General features: G+C 44.7%; 1 protein-coding gene across 8 annotated transcripts; it reads left to right on the top strand.

Moving 5' to 3' along the window:
• The first annotated feature begins 314 nt into the window (after nt 1–314).
• On the top strand, nt 315–19,020 carry LOC116057153 (protein IWS1 homolog). Of its 8 annotated transcripts, none has more exons than XM_031309564.2 (17): nt 315–545; nt 2,217–2,302; nt 4,312–4,324; nt 4,454–5,017; nt 6,166–6,225; nt 6,585–6,801; nt 6,908–6,965; nt 7,142–7,242; nt 7,653–7,803; nt 7,896–7,978; nt 9,680–9,809; nt 10,179–10,296; nt 10,459–10,570; nt 11,269–11,325; nt 13,674–13,730; nt 14,449–14,560; nt 18,535–19,020. In XM_031309564.2, exons 1-17 carry the CDS (start codon nt 503–505, stop codon nt 18,661–18,663), a joined length of 2,091 nt encoding a protein of 696 aa, XP_031165424.1. In that variant the 5' UTR covers nt 315–502; the 3' UTR covers nt 18,664–19,020. The 8 variants fall into 8 exon arrangements, with proteins under 8 accessions (XP_031165424.1, XP_031165421.2, XP_031165420.2 ...); XM_031309561.2 differs by having other exon boundaries at nt 4,312–4,355; nt 4,395–5,017; XM_031309560.2 differs by adding an exon at nt 16,069–16,230 and having other exon boundaries at nt 4,312–5,017.
• The last annotated feature ends 2,840 nt before the right edge of the window (nt 19,021–21,860 follow it).

Here is a 21,860-nt window from a genome sequence, read left to right as displayed (position 1 = left end):
TATGCGGGAAAAAATGTTGTTGTTACAACACAAACGCACATTAGTGTGTACATGCATGTAGCTAAACAAAGTATCTCCAATATAATGAGAATCTTTCTCCAAATAATGAGAAACAAAGTATTTTTAATGACTGATAATGGGTCTTATTTTTATCACATTGGCGAAAATGAGGCTTCAATAATATATATATATATATATATATATATATATATATATATATATATATTTACGTGTACATGTTGATATATACATATTTGTATTTTTTTTTCCATTAAAAACAAATTGCTGAAACGTCATTGCGAGGCGACCGCACATTTGCGCATGCGTATATGACGGGAGTTACACCATTTTGGAACTCGGGTCTACAGTAGTGTAGCTAGCTGGGTGTTAGCTTTCAACAGCGCGTTGTTACGTTATTTTTTCCCGCTTTGATATTAAATTTGGATACACAGAAATCTGTCCGGTGTTCGGGTCTGAATCTGACTCTCTCTTCGTCTGAGAAATGGACGGAGAAGAGGAGGACTTCATGTCCGGGAGCCACTCCGGTAAAACTGCTCTTCTGCTTTGTTTCCTAACGAGCTAACAAGCTAGCTGCTACATTTACTCATCACACGCTACATTCCTTCTTATCTGTCATTTTTAAGCTTTAAAACTGTTTTAATATGTGTTTTTATTTCATAACTGTGGCTTAAAAAACACGGGCTCCAATCCGACTTGAATTCGGCTTCCTGTTGGTTAGCACCATGCGGATTTAAAGCGTCTCTCTGATTAATAATGTTTGCTAAAACCATAAACATTTTCATTTTTAATGTCTTGAATACCTGCCGAATTGACAAACAGACAGAAATATTACGTCTCTTAGTGTTTTCTCGTTCTGTTATATTTTACTATCATGTTTTATTGACGTGTGAACTTTAAAACGCTCATATTTTGCATTGAGTTTGGCGTGTAGACGGTAAAAAAAAAAAGCCTGGAATCATTGTTTTTTGTTGTTATCATTCGGTGTAAAGGCCTTGCTTCACACACAGTATGACTGCCTGGTAATTTAGCCTGACTCGGCTCGTTTTCTACTGGCTGTTATCTACATATTGACCTTAAAATATGATATACAAACGGTAGAAGGTCTGTCTGTTTTGTGGATTTTCCTGCTCAACGCACCTCTGTGCAGACATACCCGTTTGGTGATCCGTGTAGAAGAAAACCATGTCAGAGTTTATTTACCTGTGAACCGTTAAAACGCATGGTTATTGCATGGAGTTTGGCGTGTAGACCGTAGACGAGTGAGATACATACCTGATAGTCTCAGACCCACTTTGGCTGCCTCAGAGTGGGCCACATCCAGGCTGTTTTAGCCCGGGTTAAAGGTTATCTATCCTACATGATATTTGTAACAGAACTGTGATTTTGGGGTCAGCAGCACTGTTGGTTTTTAACAGTGCAAGCATCGACATCTCAGCCCCAGATTAGCTGCTGTAGATTCCAGGGCTTTCCCTCCATTGTAATGTTTATGAATGCAACTAAAAGTCTTTTCTCAGATCTAATGATTGTAGTTTGGACTTCTTCAGCTTTGAGTTCTGTCTTTAAGCTTTTTGAATGTTGGTTATTTATTATCTGCTCTAGCTTTTCCAACGTTTTAGACACAGATATGGTGATAATAACGGTCAAATGATGTGAAAGAGACATAAAGGGACTACAAAGAAACGCCAAATGACCACAGAGACCCAAAACAGGTTCAGGTGCTGCACCTAAACCTTATAATGGCGGGACACCCCACGCTAATGTGAAGTAAGAGACGTGTCAGATAAAATCAGGACATAACCAGGGACGTTCTTCACTCACTGTCAAACACAAAAAAAAAATGTCTAAACAGTTCCTCCGCCCTTTTTTTGCAGCTAATTTCCAGGATTTTCTACTGTGTACACGCCAAACTCCATGCAGAAATTGAGCGTTTTTAAAGTTCACAAGGTAATAACACACGAAAGTAAAAGATAACATTAAGAGACATAATATTTGGGTGTGTTTTCTAGTTCGGCATGTCTCCAAAGCATTCATAGAAAGAGCTCTGTGGTTTTAGCTAACATTATTTAATCAGAGAGACTTCCAGAAAAACAACCTGAATTCTCCCGTGTCGTGGCTCTGTGCAGGCGTCTGTCATCCCGGGTGATAAAATAAAATGCTGACGCGTGTCACTGACCCCGTTGGGTTTCTTTCTGCAGATGACGGCGGCGGCACTCCCGTTCAGGATGAGCACCCGGCGTCAGACGGCGAGGAGGAGGCGAGGAGCACTGGACATCAATCTGAGGTCAGACAATACACAGCAGCCTGAACGTCCTCTTCAGATATCACAGCTTCTACACACACACACACACACACACACACACACACACACACACACACACACACAGAGACACACACACACACACACACACAGAGACACACACACACACACACACACACAGAGACACACACACACACACACACACACACACAGACACAGAGACACACAGAGACACACACACACACACACACACACACACACACACACACACACACAGAGACACACACACACACACACACACACACACACACACAGAGAGACACACACAGAGACACACACACACACACACACACACACACACAGAGAGACACACACAGAGAGACACACACATACACACACACACACACACACACAGAGACACACAGACACACACAGACACAGACACACACACACACACACACACACACAGACAGACACACACACACACACAGACAGACACACAGAGACACACACACACACACAGAGGCACACAGACACACACACACACACACACACAGACACACACACACACACACACACAGAGACACACAGAGACACACACACACACACAGAGGCACACAGACACACACACACACACACACACAGAGACACACAGAGACACACACACACACACAGAGACACACAGACACACACACACACACACTGAGGGCTGAGGAACGTCTGGAGATGTCTCTTACATCCTCAGGATGGAGAATCTAAAAATGCCTCGTCATTCAATACCCAATTTCAACACCCTAAGGAGTAAATCTCATCAGAGTCAGCGAGCCAATCAGCACGCAGCATGCTTCGACCAAGATCTAATCATGTCTGTGATTGGCTGTCGCAGAGACCCGCTGGAAAACCTCGAGGTCACACAGAGACGGACCCACGTAGTCGGAGCTGGAACACACATACGGAGATTTGTGCCCTAATGTTGTAATTTCTTTTAGTTTCATAAAATTGGTATCGAAAACAGAGCTGTAACAATTCCAAACTTCACTGGACAATACAATTGTCTCTTTCAGTCAGATTTTAAAAACATTTATTCACGTATTACTTTTTCAAACAAATGAAAGTTTTGAGTGAATTCCAGGGTACGTCTTGTGTTATATCTCTGTCACGTGACCCAGATACTGCAGTTACACAAATACACAGCCCATGTAGAGAACCACGCCTCTTTATTCAGACGCCTGAAGACCTTCGCTAACGTCAGCAATCTGTGTGTGTGTGTGTGTGTGTGTGTGTGTGTGTGTGTGTGTTTTGACCAAATACCTCGATACCGCAACAATATTCCAACCATCAGTAATGTGGATATAATGTCTAAGTGGGTAAAGTTAAATAATAGAACAGCTACAACAGTCTGGTAAGTTAGGATAATGACTTCACTTTACTGTAATGCAGCCTTTAAAACCAGGACAAGACACTTATGTCATAGTACGATATCCAAAATCTAAGACGATATCTAGCCTCATATCACGATATCGATATATTGTGTGTGCGTGCGTGCGTGCGTGATATATCGACTCAATATCGGTATCACAATATCTCGATGTGCAATATTGTATCGAAAGTGTCAGGATAAGTATGATTTTTAGTTTATTTTGTGGAGCGCTGCGTCCTGTCTGTTGGCTGCGTGGCTTAGTTGGGTTTGATCTAGAGCCCGCTTGAAACGCTATAATGACCGTGCTTCATTGGGCAGTTACCGTGGTTACCGTGCCACCTGCACACGTTGGTGCACGTCAGCGCGCGGGGGCCACTACGTGACAAGCCCTGTGGAGCGTACCACGGGACGCGTGTGCGTATTTCAATAGATAGAGACAACTAAACTAAACGGATCAGAGAAGAGAGAGAAAAGTTGTGTCCTGTTCTCTTGCAAACATCCCAGAATGCATCTGTGGCGTAGCCGGACCTTCCTCCGCGGCGCCGTGGAGGAAGGTCCGGCTACGCCAGACTTGCCGAGACTCTAAACGCCACCCTCTGTTTTGTCTCAACAGGACGAGGGCAGCAACGGCGGCGCCGCCCCGCGCGCCACGGCGACCGGCGGCGACGCCAGCGGCTCCGACAGCGAGCGGCGCCGCGGCGGGGCCGACAGCGACTCGGAGGACGAGGCCCCCCGGCGCCGCGCCGCCGCGAGCGACAAAAGCGATTCGGAGACGGAGGCTCCCCGGCGCGCCGACAGCGACTCCGACTCCTCTCCGGTGAAACGCAGGGCGAGCGCGTCCGACGACGAGGAGGAGGGGTCGTCGCCCGTCAAACACAGAGGGTCGGACGACGAGGACGGGCCGGCGTCGCCCGCCGCCAAACGCACGGGCAGCGGCTCGGACATGGAGGAGGAGGAGGGGGAGCAGAAGCCCAGAGCGGCCGCCAACAGCGACTCGGAGAACGAGGACGCCAAGCCGGCGGCGGCGTCTCCCGGCCGCAGGTCCAACCCCGCCGACAGTGACTCTGAGACAGAGACGCCCGGCAGACGCAAGGCGGCGCAGATAGACTCAGACGGCGAGGAGGAGGCGGAGAAACGGCCGGAGGAGGCAGAGGAAGGAGGAGGAGGAGGGGGGGGGAAGTGGAAGGCTGTGATGCAGTCTGACAGCGAGGAGGAAGAGGAGGCGGGGAGGAAGAAGGCCGCGGCAGGAAGCGACGGAGAGCAACAGGAAGAGGAGAAGAAGCAGAAGGACGACAGCGATGACGAAGACGAGAAGCCAGGTACGGACCTCTGGTCGACCCGTAGAGGAATAATAATCAGCAACTGTCTGAGGCCATATGTTAGCCAATGGGGAGTTCCCAGACCCACATCCAGATGTTGGGTCTGGGAACTCCCCATTGGCTGGGCTCAATCCGAGGGGCGGGATAAATGTCTTTCAAATTCCCTCTGCACGCGATAGGATAGAGCTACAACCAATCAGAGCAACGCTAGTTGATAGATTAAACTTTAAACTCCGAACATATCTTCCTTTTTTAAGAAGGACTTCAGTGCCGTTCTTTGTTCTTTTCTCAAAGAAAAGCTGAGCTCCAAGTCTTCCAGAGTCGCGGCCAAAGCCGATTCCAAAGACCGCTGTTGGGTTTGTCTCCGGCAGCAGCTAAGTTTCCAAAGATTAGTAGCAAACTAATAAACAGTTGGACTACAAACCGACAGCTCTCGTTTTAGCTTGTCGGTGAAACATGGCTATTTGCAGAGTTGCCTTGCTGTAGTTGTGTAAAACGCGGCGCGGTGGATGAGAGCAGCGGGCGTTTTCTACCGAGATGAGGGAGCAGCACGTTTGCAGCTTTTAAATGATCCCAGACGTTCTGTCGTTTTCGCTCGCCTGTCTCTTCTCTTAGCCCCTCGCTACTTTCGCTGTCTTCCTTCGTGTTTGTAACCTGCGCCGTCAGCCTCGCGTCCACAGAGGCGTCAGCCCCTTTGGGCGCTAGTGCTAATCCTCCGTGCGGAAAACACAGTGAGCCGTACGTCGGTTACGTTGATTAAACGAAGAGGATTTTTTTGTAATCGATTTATTCGAGTTACTCGAGGGATCGTTTCAGTCCTAGTTGGACGTCTCGTGAGCTGAACCGGGTATCGCTGTGTGTCACGAGCCAGGGCGTTAAGAGGTTGTTGTAGCAACCAGCGTAGTAATAACTTAGATTACAGGAAACCCACGTACACTTTACACAACTACAGGGGGACAAGGGGAAAGAAAATAGTAGGCCAACACAAACACCGACTAAAAGGGATAAAACGTCCGCGCTAAATGGAAGGGGGACGTAATTTACTGTCGGCTACTGACGTACAACCACATCGTGCGTTGCCATGCAACATTCCTTCAGCCCTCATTAGTGTGTGTGTGTGTGTGTGTGTGTGTGTGTGTGTCTTGCAGTGAAGAGGAAGAAGGCCATCCTGTCAGACAGCGAGGACGAGGAGAACGCGGACAAACCAGGTAAGACGACGCCTGTCGGCCGGTTATCGCCTTCGCTGACACTCTGAATTACGGGACAAAGGTTTCTGAAAGTCTAAATCGCTAATTTGGCCGTAGTCTAGATGTGGAATTACCCATAAACCCCTTCGGGGAGGCAGAGGCTCTCCCTCTTTGGCTGCCTTCTGACCTTAACTGCTCTAGCTGTCGTATTATTTGCCTTCCCCCCCTTACTGTAGTCACTATATCGACATTATTGGTGTTAATATTTTGCGAAAGCACCAGTAGTCAACCCAAATTCTCTGCTCCAGGTTTTCCAACGTCTAAGACACAGATATGCGCGTAGCGTAAACCCACCTGTCCTCTTGTTTGTTCTCTCGGAGCAGCGAAGAGGAGCCGAGCGGTGTCGGATGACGGGAACTCGGACAGCGACGGCGGCGGCTCGCTCGGCCCCGACAAGAGCATGGCGGCCAAGCTGAGAGAGCTGGGCTCGGACAGCGGCAGCGAGGACGACGAGCGCGCCAAGGCCGCCGGCGGCCAGAAGGACGAGAAGGCGCTGTTCGGCAGCGACAGCGAATCGGGGGAAGGCGAGGAGGAGGAGTGAGTACTTGACCAATCTGAAGCCAACTCGGCGTCTCCGTTTCCGGCGAGTCGGACCCCCGGTAAAAGCCGCCGCTGACCTTTTTGACCCCTCTGTTCCTTTCAGGAAAATGATCGCCGACATCTTTGGAGAGTCCGGAGACGAGGAGGAAGAGGAGTTCACGGTGAGTGCGACTCCTCGCACGTTTGTTTCTTTCAGATTAGATCACACGGCAACTTAACGAGCGCCGTGACATGTGCTCACGGTAGAGTTCCCTCGGTCCATTCACAAATCCATTCGCAGACTTGAAAACTATGAGACGTAAAGTGACAAAGTGTGTGTTTCCCCCTCTTTTTGCAGGGTTTCAACCAGGAGGATCTCGAGGGGGACAAGAAGGAGGAGAAGCAGGAGCAGCAGGAGGAGTCGGACTCGGACGAAGGAGTCGACCGCAGCGGCCAAGAGTAAGCCGAGTTTTTCCCGCCATTACGAGGTCTGAGTGCTTCACCCGAAGCCGGTTTAGGCAGCACCTAATCAGAATGAAACAAACTAAAAGACTGATTGTAGTTGGACTTCTTTAGCAAGTTTTGGCTTTAACCTTTTTGAGTGTTATTAGGGTCTGATCTGTGCCGACCTGTACCAAACTTGGCACATAGCATCTCCAGACCGACCTGACACAAAGTTATCAAAAGAATTTTTAATCGGTTAAAAACTGCGCACATTACTTACGAACAAATATGTGTAGTTAGCTACGAAAACGCAAACTTTGAGTCGGCCAAATGAAATGCTAAATGGAAAACACTCCTCCCTCCCTTTTCCTAACGTTGTGATTCCCGAACGTATAATGTAAATTTGTGTGTCTGCGTGTGTGTAGCACCAGCTTCATGTCCGACTTTGACATCATGCTCGCCAAGAGGAAAGCCATGAACAGCAGGAAACGGCGGCACCGCGACGGAGGGACGTTCATCAGCGACGCCGATGACGTGGTCAGCGCCATGATCAGCAAGATGAACGAAGCCGCGGAGGTGCGCCCCGTCAAAATAAAAGCCTTTTTATTGTCTGTGCTCTCCTGTAGCCCGCTGTGAGCGATACTGACCGTGTGTTGTTGCTTCAACAGGAGGATCGAACTCTCAACAGTCAGAAGAAACCAGCGCTGAAAAAGCTCACGCTGCTGCCACAAGTCGTCATGCACCTGAAGAAGTAAGAACTCTGTTTATTCATGTGTGCGTGTGTGTGTATGTCTGTGGCATGTCCAAACTTTTGACTGGTACTATAAATTCAAATTTAGAAATTCGTAGACAGTCGTAGTACCAACCATGTCAGGCTACCTAAGTAACGCTCAAAATGGTGTAACGTGTGATAGTATTAGGGTGTAACGTGTGGTGGTGTGATAGTATTAGGGTGTAACGTGTGGCTGTGTGATAGTATTAGGGTGTAACGTGTGGTGGTGTGATAGTATTAGGGTGTAACGTGCGGTGGTGTTATAGTATTAGGGTCTAACGTGTGGTGGTGTGATAGTATTAAGGTGTAACGTGTGGTGGTGTGATAGTATTAGGGTGCAACCTGTGGTTGTGTGATAGTATTTGGGTGTAACGTGTGGTGGTGTGATAGTATTAAGGTATAACGTGTGGTTGTGTGATAGTATTAAGGTATAACGTGTGGTTGTGTGATAGTATTAGGGTGTAACGTGTGATAGCATTAAGGTATAACGTGTGGTTGTGTGATAGTATTAGGGTGTAACGTGTGGTTGTGTGATAGTATTAGGGTGTAACGTGCGGTGGTGTGATAGTATTAGGGTGTAACGTGCGGTGGTGTTATAGTATTAGGGTGTTATAGTATTAGGGTGTAACGTGCGGTGGTGTGATAGTATTAAGGTGTAACGTGTGGTTGTGTGATAGTATTAGGGTGTAACGTGTGGTTGTGTGATAGTATTAAGGTATAACGTGTGGTTGTGTGATAGTATTAGGGTGTAACGTGTGGTTGTGTGATAGTATTAGGGTGTAACGTGTGATAGCATTAAGGTATAACGTGTGGTTGTGTGATAGTATTAGGGTGTAACGTGTGGTTGTGTGATAGTATTAGGGTGTAACGTGCGGTGGTGTGATAGTATTAGGGTGTTATAGTATTAGGGTGTAACGTGTGGTTGTGTGATAGTATTAAGGTATAACGTGTGGTTGTGTGATAGTATTAGGGTGTAACGTGTGGTTGTGTGATAGTATTAGGGTGTAACGTGTGATAGCATTAAGGTATAACGTGTGGTTGTGTGATAGTATTAGGGTGTAACGTGTGGTTGTGTGATAGTATTAGGGTGTAACGTGCGGTGGTGTGATAGTATTAGGGTGTTATAGTATTAGGGTGTAACGTGTGGTTGTGTGATAGTATTAGGGTGTTATAGTATTAGGGTGTAACGTGCGGTTGTGTGATAGTATTAGGGTGTTATAGTATTAGGGTGTAACGTGCGGTGGTGTGATAGTATTAGGGTGTAACGTGCGGTGGTGTTATAGTATTAGGGTGTGATAGTATTAGGGTGTAACGTGCGGTGGTGTTATAGTATTAGGGTGTTATAGTATTAGGGTGTAACGTGCGGTGGTGTGATAGTATTAGGGTGTTATAGTATTAGGGTGTAACGTGCGGTGGTGTGATAGTATTAGGGTGTAACGTGCGGTGGTGTTATAGTATTAGGGTGTGATAGTATTAGGGTGTAACGTGCGGTGGTGTTATAGTATTAGGGTGTTATAGTATTAGGGTGTAACGTGCGGTGGTGTTATAGTATTAGGGTGTTATAGTATTAGGGTGTAACGTGCGGTGGTGTGATAGTATTAGGGTGTTATAGTATTAGGGTGTAACGTGCGGTGGTGTGATAGTATTAGGGTGTAACGTGCGGTGGTGTTTGTCCCTCAGACAGGATCTGAAGGAGACGTTCATCGACAGCGGCGTGATGTCGGCCATTAAAGAGTGGATCAGTCCTCTTCCAGACAAATCGCTGCCGGCGCTCAGAATCCGAGAGGAGCTGCTCAGGATCCTGCAGGAAGTGAGTACGCCTGCTCGGAGCCGCGGCCCGTAGGCAACGCTTTTTTCAACGTTTTTGTCGCGTTTTTTGACACTTTTGTCTTTTTCGTCATTTCTTTTAACGTTTTTTTTCGCTCTTTTGATATTTGATATCCGACGTTTTTGTCGCATGTTTTTTTTCGCTGTATTTGACGCTTTCTTCAATGGTTTTGTTGCTTTGTTGATATTTCTGATGTTTTATTTTCTTTCGTTTTTGTCGCTTTTTTATCTGTTAACTTCTCTGTACGCATTCGAGCGCCTCTAGCGTTTGCCTCTCCTGCCATGGGCGGGCCCTGTCACAGCTTCAGCATCCTCTCTGCCTCGTTCAGACCGCATGTTTTCCTCCCTGCAGCTGCCCAGTGTGAGCCAGGAGACTCTGAAGCACAGCGGCATCGGGCGCTCCGTCATGTTTCTCTACAAACATCCCAAAGAGTCTCGATCCAACAAAGACCTCGCCCTTAAACTTATCAGTAAGGAATCTCTCTCTCTGAAATCAGGCTCCTAAAGAGCTGCAGCTCGGGGGCTTTTTAAAGTGTCCATTACCAGTTTCAAGTAGCGTTGGAGCATCTGCTCCACATGCGTTAACACATTCAATGTAGCCAGCCGGTTATAATAATCTGTCGTCTGTTTAGATGAGTGGTCGCGGCCGATATTCGGCTTGACGTCCAACTACAAGGGGATGACGAGAGAGGAGCGCCAGCAGAGAGATCTGGACCAGCAGATGCCTCAGAGACAACGACTCAGGTACAACCATTAACACCCCCCACCTTCTGACAGGTACAACCATTAACACCACCCACCTTCTGACAGGTACAACCATTAACACCCCCCACCTTCTGACAGGTACAACCATTAACACCCCCCACCTTCTGACAGGTACAACCATTAACACCCCCCACCTTCTGACAGGTACAACCATTAACACCCCCCACCTTCTGACAGGTACAACCATTTACACCCCCCACCTTCTGACAGGTACAACCATTTACACCCCCCACCTTCTGACAGGTACAACCATTAACACCCCCCACCTTCTGACAGGTACAACCATCTGACAGGTACAACCATTAACACCACCCACCTTCTGACAGGTACAACCATTAACACCCCCCACCTTCTGACAGGTACAACCATTAACACCCCCCACCTTCTCACAGGTACAACCATTTACACCCCCCACCTTCTCACAGGTACAACCATTTACACCCCCCACCTTCTGACAGGTACAACCATTTACACCCCCCACCTTCTGACAGATATCAGCCAGGCAGATAATTGCTCGATCCCTAGTATTTTCACCCACATCTTTTTCCTTTTTTATTCTTTTCTTTCACTCTCTTCACATATTGTTTTCCTTCCAGCCTTTTCCTTCCTTCTACTTGTTCCTTTTAAATCTACCTTCTTTAATTCCTCATTCATCCCCCCCCTTCCCCCCCACCCAGTCAGCCTCAGAAAGTGGAGAGGGCGGAGGAACCTGACGTCTTCTCTCCACCAATCAGGTTCAGTCTCAAAACTGCATGTTTGCACGGCCTCGCCGACTGAGTCTCAAGTCAACTTGTGTGTGCCAAACATGCAGAGGAATCGGAAAATCCGACTCTCTGCAATAAGGACACATACAACAAGTATAAAGATAATATATACTGTATATACAATAAGTTCTAAATGGTGCAAATGTAAGGCAAAACCGAACCATTACAACAAAGTGCAAACCCAAGGATTGAACTCTTTGTTTTTATGCGGACTCTTTTGGTCGGAGCGGCTGAATGTGATAAAGACTGAAGTGATTTCTTGTGATAAATATTCAGATATTAAAGTGTTCTCAGTTCTGCCGCTTTCAGGATTCTGCTAAAATACGAATAAACTGCTTGTTGGATTTAACCCTTGTGTTGACCTCGGGTCACATTGACCCGTTTAAAAAATTTTTTTTATATCAGAAAATATGGGACGTAGAAATAAGTGCTGAAAATGTGTAGAAGAAAAATTTTAAAATGTAAAACATTGGAAAAAGCCAAAAAAAATTTAGTGTTTTTCAAGGTTGAAGTGAGGACAACACAAGGGTTAAAACAAATCAAAGGAAATCACTTCCAACTTTCTTTTGTTGAACAAATTGAACATTGCATTGAATATTAAAGGCAGCACTAAAACAAGAATGACCGTAAACAAATTAAAGTGTTCTACTGATATTTTCTGTCAACTAACACAAAAAATCTCTGACTGTCTTTCACCATGTGTTTGTTTACTGCGCACATACATATCACGATGACGATCTAAAACACAGTATACTGTGCAGCCCTAATTTCGATTATCGAAATCAGAAGGTTCGGCGATTTCAGAGAATTTTTTTTTTCTCCACCCTTGGTTACTTGCCGCATATTTGGCAGGGAAAAAACCCCGACTCAATGGTAGCTTAGCGGCTGGTAGCATACGGCTAAAGACACAGAGTAACGTTAGCTTACCGGTAGCCTGCAGACTAGCCTAGAGGTTGTGCCTCCGGCAGAGATGCTCACTAGTCTCTGAGCTAGAGTCCAAGTCAAGTCTGAAGTGTCTGGCGGTTGTAATTAATAATAATTTGGGCAGTGGTGGCCTAATGGTTAAAGCTTGTGACCAGGAGTTCGCTGGTTCAATCCCCAGACCGACAGGATAAAATCTGGGTGGGGAAAGTGAAAGAGCAGCGCTAGTCCCTCCCTCATTACCACCACTGAGGTGCCCATGAGCAAGGCCCTTAACCTCCAACGGCTCCAGTGGAGCTGCTCATTGGCCAGCAGATCAAACTGTGGTTGTACTGGGCAGCTTCCAGGTATGAATGTGGAACTGTGTGAATGTGACAGGTATCGACTTACCTGGATAAATAAAGGTTAAATAAAAATAAAATAATGAGTGTTGTGTCAGAACACTGCAGAGCTATATATCAGGAATTCAAAGCATTGCAGCCAGCGGGACGTAAATGATTACGTAAATAAACTACCACAACTTTGGCAAACAATCAAGCGCTCATTCATCTTTTCCTAACATCTAGCGAACGACGTCGCATCTAAAGCAAGAAGCAAGCTAACTTTAGATGGCCAGTGCTAAGCTAAAGATGTGTGCTAACCTATCAGGGTGCGCTTTCAGCTGCTTTCCAGATCAAATGAAATACGGTTGAGCCAGATTCCTTTATCTTGATACTACATATTTTGCATTCAGCGCTTCTTTTGTTTTGGACCTTGTTGTCTGAAGTTTTTAAAGCCAAAGCCGGCAACATGTTTGTTGTTCTCTCTCGCAAGAGATACGTTGCGTTTCTCGTGTTACGTAGGGAGGTTATAGGTTACGCACATTTCCTAAAAGGTACTGTTGTTCGCGAGTTGTGCCCACCTCGAAGTGGAGTCTGAAGTCTTTTGAGGACGAGTACCAAGTCTGAATGCTGTGTTCCAAACTTGAGTCCCCATCCATGGCCTCTCGTGTTTTGAATCCGTAAGCGCTTGAAGGGATGTAAGAGATAGAGGATGGAATCCACAGTCGTCATCCTGGTGTAAAAATAACTTCATAAGTTCAGCTGAGATAAGGAACGTGAGCCGTTCGGACTTACACGAGCTCAGGCGGAGAAGATTGTGTTTCCGTGCCGATGACGGGGGTCCAGAGATAGCAACGCGGCGGGGGAATCTGCGGAGGTGTCGGGTGTTTTCTCGGCGTTGCACTGAAACGCTGACTAACTGCTGTGAGGTGGAGAATGCTAATAATAGCACGGAGACTCAGCTGGTGGTGTTTCTGCTCTGTTTCCCATCCCTGTTAAATCCATCCTGATATAAACCAAAGTCTCTCTCTCTCTCTCTCTCTCTCTCTCTCTCTCTCTCTCTCTCTCTCTCTCTAGTTCGGGTGGTCAGACGCCCCGGAGAGACCTGGAGAAACAGCTGACCGGGGAGGAAAAGTAAGTTGAGCTTCAGTTTTCACTTCAACTTCATTTCGTCCGTGGGGGGGCGATTTGGTTTTACGGCAAGGCAATACAATGCACGGAAAACAACATAGATATACAGTACAGAACAAGATGGGGCGAGACCTGAAAACGAGTGGACCAGAAGCCCAAAAATATTCACTAGTGACCGACTTTCACCGACATGTCCCCAGTGTACAAACCACAGCATCAATAACCATCAGAATGACAAAATAAATACAAAAACCAACAAAGTGCAGAGTAACCAGCCATGTTGAATACATGATCGACATCTCTTCCATCATAACTCCTATTGTCCACATCCAAGGCATACACGTCACACCAAAGCCCAGTTCAGACCAATGAGACAAGCAGGGTATCATCTGCATAGCAACGACTCTTTGTACTTCGGTTCTAACAAATGACTTCCAGGCCTTTTGTAGCGTCTAAATATGAATGTGGATAACCAGTGACAGATTGGGTTATTGCATGTTACGCCCAAAACACCCCTCTGATTAATGAAGACACTAAGTACAACCCTTTAGAACCATGCACCCGACGCACGGACCCTTTTTCCCCGTCGTCAAACTAGCAAAAGTGGATTTGGACACGCTCTAAACGCACCTGCGCCAGGCGCTTCACGCCCTGTGCTTAGATCGTTAAAATAGGGCTTCTGACTACTATTATTATATCTCAACACCTCTTCTCCCCTCAGAGCTCTGCGACCCGGAGACCCCGGGTTCTGCGCCAGGGCCCGGGTGCCGATGCCCTCCAACAAAGACTACGTCGTACGACCCAAATGGAACGTAGAGATGGAGTCCAACAGGGTGAGTTTTTTGTTTTCCTTTTTTTCTGAAGGTAAAAACTAAAATACAAGTCACGTGTTGTAGAGAGTTAAAGAGTGACGCTATGGCCGTGAGTTAAAGGATGATGTCAGTCTCTCGGAACTGTTTGAACACCAAATATATGCAATATGCAACGCCATTTAAGGTAATGAAGAGGTACTGTACAAATAAATAAATACAATTAATACATTAGGTATTAAACAACATAGATTGAAAATGAGTAGTTTTTTTATTTGAAAAAGTAAGCTTTTATGATTGACAAATGACTGTTCTCTTTTTCCAAATTGTAAATGTCTGTCCATCCTGTTAGTCCGTCTCTCATGTGATGACCATTTCCTGTTTAAAGCCTTGTCAGCTGCAACCAACAGAATGTTTAATAAGTACTTGGCTGTGTCTCATTCCGCATACTTCCATCAGTACACTGCTAACGTGCACTGACCACTTACTGCTAGGGGGGTAAGAAAAAATCAAAAATTTTCAAAAAGGAAATATCGATTTATCGATGTGAACCATGATCCCAAACTGGCAGTGTGATTTTCTGTGTACTGAATTGTTTACAAACAAACTTACAAACTTCTTTGACTTCTAGGAACATCGTGTCTTTTTTTAAATATTAGTTTTTCTAAAATTATACTTAAAAAAAATATATCGCCTTACGGACAGTATCGAAATATATTGCAATATATTGAATCGTGACCCATATATATACATATATATAAAGTGACCTTTGTCGATCAAAAAAAAAACAGATTCAGCAACTGCACGGCCTATTTCTCGCTTAAAATGTTGTCAGAAACACGTTTCGGTGAACTATCTTAGTAAAATACGAGATCGTATTCAGAACGAGACGCCATGACGGTTCAGTTTGAAATTCTCGAGCAGCCAGACCCACGTGACGCGTTCATCCAATCAGCTGCCGGTCAAGGCTTTGTAGTCAAGATGGCGCCCGTTTAGTGCAAGTAGGGTCCATCATTCCACACTTAGCTTTTTGACCGTTTTTAGGGGGTCATCCTGGTACTTTAAGTGCACTGACTTTTTGCGTTATCTCCACTATATACTTAAAACTAAGTGTTTGAAGTGTGACAGTAGGCGCTTTGAGACACAGCCTCTGTCTTTATTCAGCATTTACTTCATAGGCATATTTAGGAATAAAAGTCTTTTTAAAATATCTTAAAAATCTTGAAATAATAATAATAGATACATTCACAATTTCAATAAATGTCAACATAGAGATATTAGACTTTTGTGTTATATCTAATACTTTATTTATGTAATGCAGATTTTATATTTGATATATTAAACACATTTCTGTGACGATACACTGTATGAACTTCTAGCTCTCGCTGAAAGGAACTTGAATGAGAAAATGTGGTGTCGCTGAGAGCGGGATGACCCTGTGTGGGAATTCTGGTGTGAGGGGGGGGGGGGTGGGGGGCTGTCTGTACACAGGAAGTGAGGTAATCAGCTGAGCTGTGATTGGTCCTCTGTAGAGCGGCTATAAGAAAGGCATCAGCATGGTGGAGAAGCACAAGCGGCGCTTTGCCGAGCAGAGGAAACTGAGCCGCCTGCAGGGAGCTGTCAAGATCAGCATAGAGGGAAACCGAATGCCCCTGTAGTTCCCACTGCCGGCCCGCAGAGGCGGGGCAGGGGCAGTAAGTCCTTCTGCATGGGGGGGGGGTGTTACGGCGTGCGGTGATGGCTCGAACTTGTGTGTGGTGTCTGCAAAGAGTCTTCCCCCCCGGACAAGATGCTCCGCTGTGTGTTTATGAACAGATAAGAGACGGAGTGGAGCGTCTGTCTGTGGGGAACCGTCTTTGTCAGAGAACTGACTCTGTGACTAACGCCAACACTGATCTAACTTTCCTCCATTTAGGTCGCAGTCTCGCTTTAACAGACCTTCCTCCACAGCTCTGCGGAGGAGGGTCTGTCTAGTCCACACAGCATTCCTGGATGGGAGGAAAACGTGCTCTGGTTGATTGGCATTTCTTTAAACCAATCACAATCGTCTTGGGCGGGGCTAAGCTCCAGACGGAGCCACGGTGCCTCTGCTAAATAGTCTCAGGAAGGAACTTGTTTTGGTGGAACGTGTGTACGTTCAAAAGTAGTTTTAGTCGTGCAACAGAAAACTCAGATTGGACAGATAGTCTAGCTAGCTGTCTGGATTTACCCTGCAGAGATCTGAGGAGCAGTTAACCATAGTCCTCACAAATCCACCGGAGGTTAGAACGCCAACACAGAGACAGAGGAAGGGGACGGACATCCGGCAGAAATGAGGGAAATCCGGCGTCGATATAGACTTTATTCACGCACGCTGCGTTGGCCGTCAGACGGTCCGGTGAAAAAAAACAGGTGTTTCCATTTATTTTGAATGGGGTGTAGTGCGTTTAGGCTGCGGCGGGGGGAGCCAAAAGAGGTAGCTGAAGATAAACCCTGCTGGAAAAGTTGAGGCCGAGTCAACCTTTGGAGGAACGCAACCCTGTGTCAGGCTGCGGCGGCCAGTCAGGCTGCGGCGGCCAGTCAGGCTGCGGCGGCCAGTCAGGCTCATGTGAGCGTGGATCAGACTTGTGGGTGTGTTTGTAGGCGGTGTGAGAGTCCCATACAGGAAACAGGAAACATCACTGCTTCTATCTCTGCCACGAGAAAGGTTTAAAACACCAAACGCGAGCTCTGAACTGCCCGGGAGTTTTGGGAACAGCTGACCGATTTCTCCGGGAAATGAAGCTGCCTTCAAGTGCCTATAAACAATCTGACGGAAAACAGGAACTGTGAAATATAAAGTCTACTTGTGCTATATCGGGGGTTGAAGAACACAACAGGACGTCGCACACATGGGCCGTTTCAGTGACACTCCCACCGCCCCACAGGCTTATTTCTAGTCCTAACTGTAACGTTTAAAGATATAAAGTTAGACACAGAGTACCCACATATCTGTGGTCTCTGCTGTGCATCTTGTCTGTCCTGTGTTGCTTCGCTAGCGTCTTCGATAAACCGAATCTCATGTTAGGAGCAGCATAATGTCAACCCCGGTCCATCTGTCACAAGTAGCTTGGGACTTTCTTCTTGATCGTCACACCCGTCTGTGGTTTTACCGTTTTAACTTGTAATATAAATCTTTTGTGCAGTGTTTTGGCATCGCACAAACCTTCAGATTAACAACTCTGTTACTCAAACTGGACCTATTTCATCGTCTCATCTGCTGACTTGATGATTGAACTTCAGCTCGGAAGGTTTTTTCCTTACCCTTTCGTCAGCAGTGGACACACAGACTGACACACAGACACAGACACGCACAGACTGAGACACACTCGCCCTCACTATTAACAAACTTGCTGTTGGGTTGAGGTTGTGACTTTTGGGAGTTTGGTGATGCATCATCTCCGAGGGTTTTAACTCTCTCTGCATGACCCCGGAGAAGTGAAGCGTGATGAAAAACTGGCTAAAAACACTCTGCTTTTATTAAAACTTAAAAAAGAAGTTGTGTAACGTTTGTGTGCATCAATACAGCATAAGATTTCCCATTTCATCTCTTTTCTTTTTAAAGGCATAGATCAGGGGTTCTCAAACGCATCACTCAAAGGTCCGCATCTCATTTTTATTCCAGGTCGAAGGTCCGGAACGATTGGCAATAACAGAAAAACATTCGGCCTGTTTATTTTTGGCTTTATGTAGTAAAAGGAAGCATTTCTTTCAACATTTTTGTCAATTTATTCGTCCATAGTCGACATTACTAACAACGTATCGACCAATAGATTTATTTCAAAATAGAAAACGTTACACTTCATGAGGTTTAGGACTCAGAACACAATGTTTATGGTCCCGGTCCGGATCGACTTGCTGTTTTGGGCCGGCTGTGGACCTCGGTCCAGACTTTGAGAACCCCTGATGGTTTAACGTATAACCCAACCCTGAACACGTCGGCAGCTTCTCTCTAATCTGTTGTTTCCTGTTTGTTGCAGCACGGCCAGGTGAAGAAGGGAATGTCCCGCGTTGATAAACAGATGCGTCGAATCGCCGACATCCGCCGCCTGACGAAGCCGGGACACGCTGTTAAAATCAGCGTCGAGGGCAACCGGATGCCCCTCTGATTTTAACCTCCATAGGATTTATTCACTTTATTATTATTTTTTTTTTTCTTCTTTTTAATGTGTTGTTTTCCTGAACAATCCTCCCCTCCCTCATCAGGTCCAGCTCTGCCTTACTGAAGCCTGAGGTCAAATCTCTCTGACTTTGGGTCAGAATGTGAACATCTGCTGTAAACTCATCTGGTCTTTGGGCTAAACAACTTGAAATCTTAATCCAAAATGATCCGCAGAATAAAAGATAGCTGGCTGCAAAACATCAGTAGTAGTTAATTTGAGCTCCGAACATTTGATGGTGCCGTCTCCCGAGTTAGGAAGTCGTTCTTCCAACTTGTTGGTGTTCAAGATTAAGTCGTAATGTGGGGAAAAACATGAACGCTACAAAGAAGACGTGTTGTGTTTTATTGCTCAGAGTTTAAGTTTAACCCTCCTGGTGTCCTCAGGTCAAATTGGACCACATTTTCAAAAAGTTTCTGTATCAGAAATGTGGGTTTCTTTCAACCAAATTGTCAAAATAAATAACGTGGATGGTTCTGTACAACGCTCTTCACAAGTAAAACAAATAATCAGTTCACTACTTTCATTGAATTTGAGGGTTTCGTTCAATTTTATAGCATTTGAAGTAGAATTGATAAAGAAGATGTTAGTAGACCGCTAACTGTTACAACCGGATACCATTTTACAAATTACATGAGCAAAAAATGTATGTGCAATTTGTAAACTAAAGTATCTTGCCATGAACTACGGTGCCAACTCAGCTAGCAAAAAAAGATGCAAACTTTTGGAGTCGATTTGAGGGGACGTTTACAGGCCATTCAGGAACTCATTCATCTAATAAATTTGACACCACGTGAATGTAGCATTATGTTAGCAGTGAGCTACATTTTGCATAATTTCCAAACCAACTAGATCCAAAAAGTTAGCTCATGTTAGCGTTACATTAGCTTTACCTCAAGTAAGGTAATATTAGCGGTCAGTTTCATCTCCAAGCCCATAATAGTAGCTACTGTCACTGGATCCACAGTGTCGCTAATGTCTGCACAATGTTAGCTTTACCTCTTAGGTAAGTAACAATAGAAGCTAATGTTAGCAGTGAGTGGACTTGGAGGTACAACTAACACAGTTAAAGCTAATGTTAGCTTTACATCTAAGCCAACTAAGCTAGCTAATGTTAGCAGTCAGCTACATTAGCTATATCGCAAAAGAAATCTTTTGCTTACCTTATATTATCAGTTAGCTATGTTAGTAATCCAAAACTGGCAAAATCCATGACATTAACTTATGTTAGCAGTCAGTAGCGCTGGCTCTAAAGCATGTCCGGTCCATAATGTTATCTCTACACTAATTTTAATAGTCAGTTACATGTTCAGCATTATGGACTTGAAGATGAAGCTAAGTTCATAACTTTCGCGGTTAGTAATTGTCTCTAAACCAATTATGTAGCTTATGTTCGCTATATTAGCTTTAGCTCCAAACAAACTGGATCCCTAATGATGACTTGCAGAAAGTTAACACAGTAGATACTATTAGTTGTTAGCTTAACATCCAGGACAACGGAGATAGCTAATGTTAGCAGTTCGCTGTGTTAGCTACATCTCAAAACAAGTAAAATATACAACATGAGCTTAAATTATCAGTTAGCTACATTTTGTAAGCTCCACATTACGTTAGCATTAGTTAACTAATGTCAGCACTTTTTTGCTTAACCTACAGGTTTCTAAGTTAGCAAACGGCTACATTAGCTTTATCTCTTGAAGTGTGTGTTGCAGAGAGAGAAATCTAACGTGGCTGATCAAAGAATCATTTTGGTGACATTTTGAGTTTTTTGTCCAAAGTACCATCATGTATTTTTTTTTTTTTTTTTTTTTTTTTTTTTCAAAGCTTTTTAATATTGGATTTGATAATTAAATCTTCCCTCAGGCTCTTTTTTTGTTTTTCTGAATATGAAGGTGTTTGTGTTTTGCTAATCGACTGGCCTCCTCCTCTTCCTCCTCAGTCCCATTTTGTCCCGTCTCTGTTCCCGTAGCGGCTGTACAGAAGTGTGTAAACTGTGTGCAGGACGGCGTTCACGCAGGTAACACACGGTGACCCCGATCAGATGTGGTGTCGGGGTGCTGACTGTGTGAATGGGCCTTGTTTCTGCACTGTGTTCTGGATCAGGGTTACTTTTCTTAATAAAGACTCGACAGAAACTCACCTCTGCTCTCGGGACTCTTCTGTTTATCACTGCAAATACTTACAGGAAGTCCGCTTCAATCGGGCTGTTAGGGCTCGCAGCAAAACACAAAATATACATTTATTTATTTGAACTAGCTTTGTCTTTTTTCAGTTGTTTTTCTTTTCTTTTACTGATATTTTCCTTCGTTTTTCTTTATTTATTTAAAGAATTTTTTTTTTAGTTTAACAGACACACCAACAACAGAAAAAAGTGTATGTATACGCACACAAAAAACATACAACAGAAAAATCCCACCCAAAACGAACAGCGTTGTGTGTGTGTGTGTGTGTGTGTATATATATATATATATATATATATATATATATATATATATATATATATATATATCACCTCCGTAAAATACATTTTTTTTTAGCTAGAAATAAAAGGATTATCAACATATTTGGTGTCCGTGTCAAAAATATTTTCCAAAGTATAGTTTAACAGATAAAATGATGAGGATGGTTTTGTTGCTTCTTTAAATGCTTTTTTTGATGCTTTTGTCATTTTTTTTTTTTTTTTACCGCTTTAAAAAATAGTTTGGCACTTCAAATTTTTTGTTGCTTTTTTTAAAAGTTTTTTTCAAAGTCTCTCTTTCTTCAATGTATTTGTATAAAGTATTTGTTACGGTTTATAGAGCCGATTGATGCCGATTTTATTGTTTTATTCAATGTTTTTTCTTACCCTTTTTTTCGATACTTTTGTCATTTTTTTTACACTTTTTTTGCCACTTAAACATTTTTTGTCGCTTTCTTAAAAAGGTTTTTCTCCGGTCCAATTCAGTGGCTGGTTCATGAGTTGTATTCACTGCGCAGTGGAGACAGAAGTTCACAAGAAGCTGTGCAATTCCCTCTGACCGGAAGTTTACAGGAAACGACGGAATCAAGAAAAGTTGAAAAGACGTTCACAAGTCTGAGTAGATTTGCATAGTCTCCATACCGTCTGCTTCAACTAATCAAAAGTTCTTTGATTAGTTGAGATGTGG

This window comes from Sander lucioperca, chromosome 5 (assembly GCF_008315115.2).
Source record: "Sander lucioperca isolate FBNREF2018 chromosome 5, SLUC_FBN_1.2, whole genome shotgun sequence".
NCBI lineage: Eukaryota > Metazoa > Chordata > Actinopteri > Perciformes > Percidae > Sander > Sander lucioperca.
The sequence above is the reverse complement of the archived record's forward strand: the minus strand, read 5'-3'. Positions and strand labels throughout refer to the sequence as shown.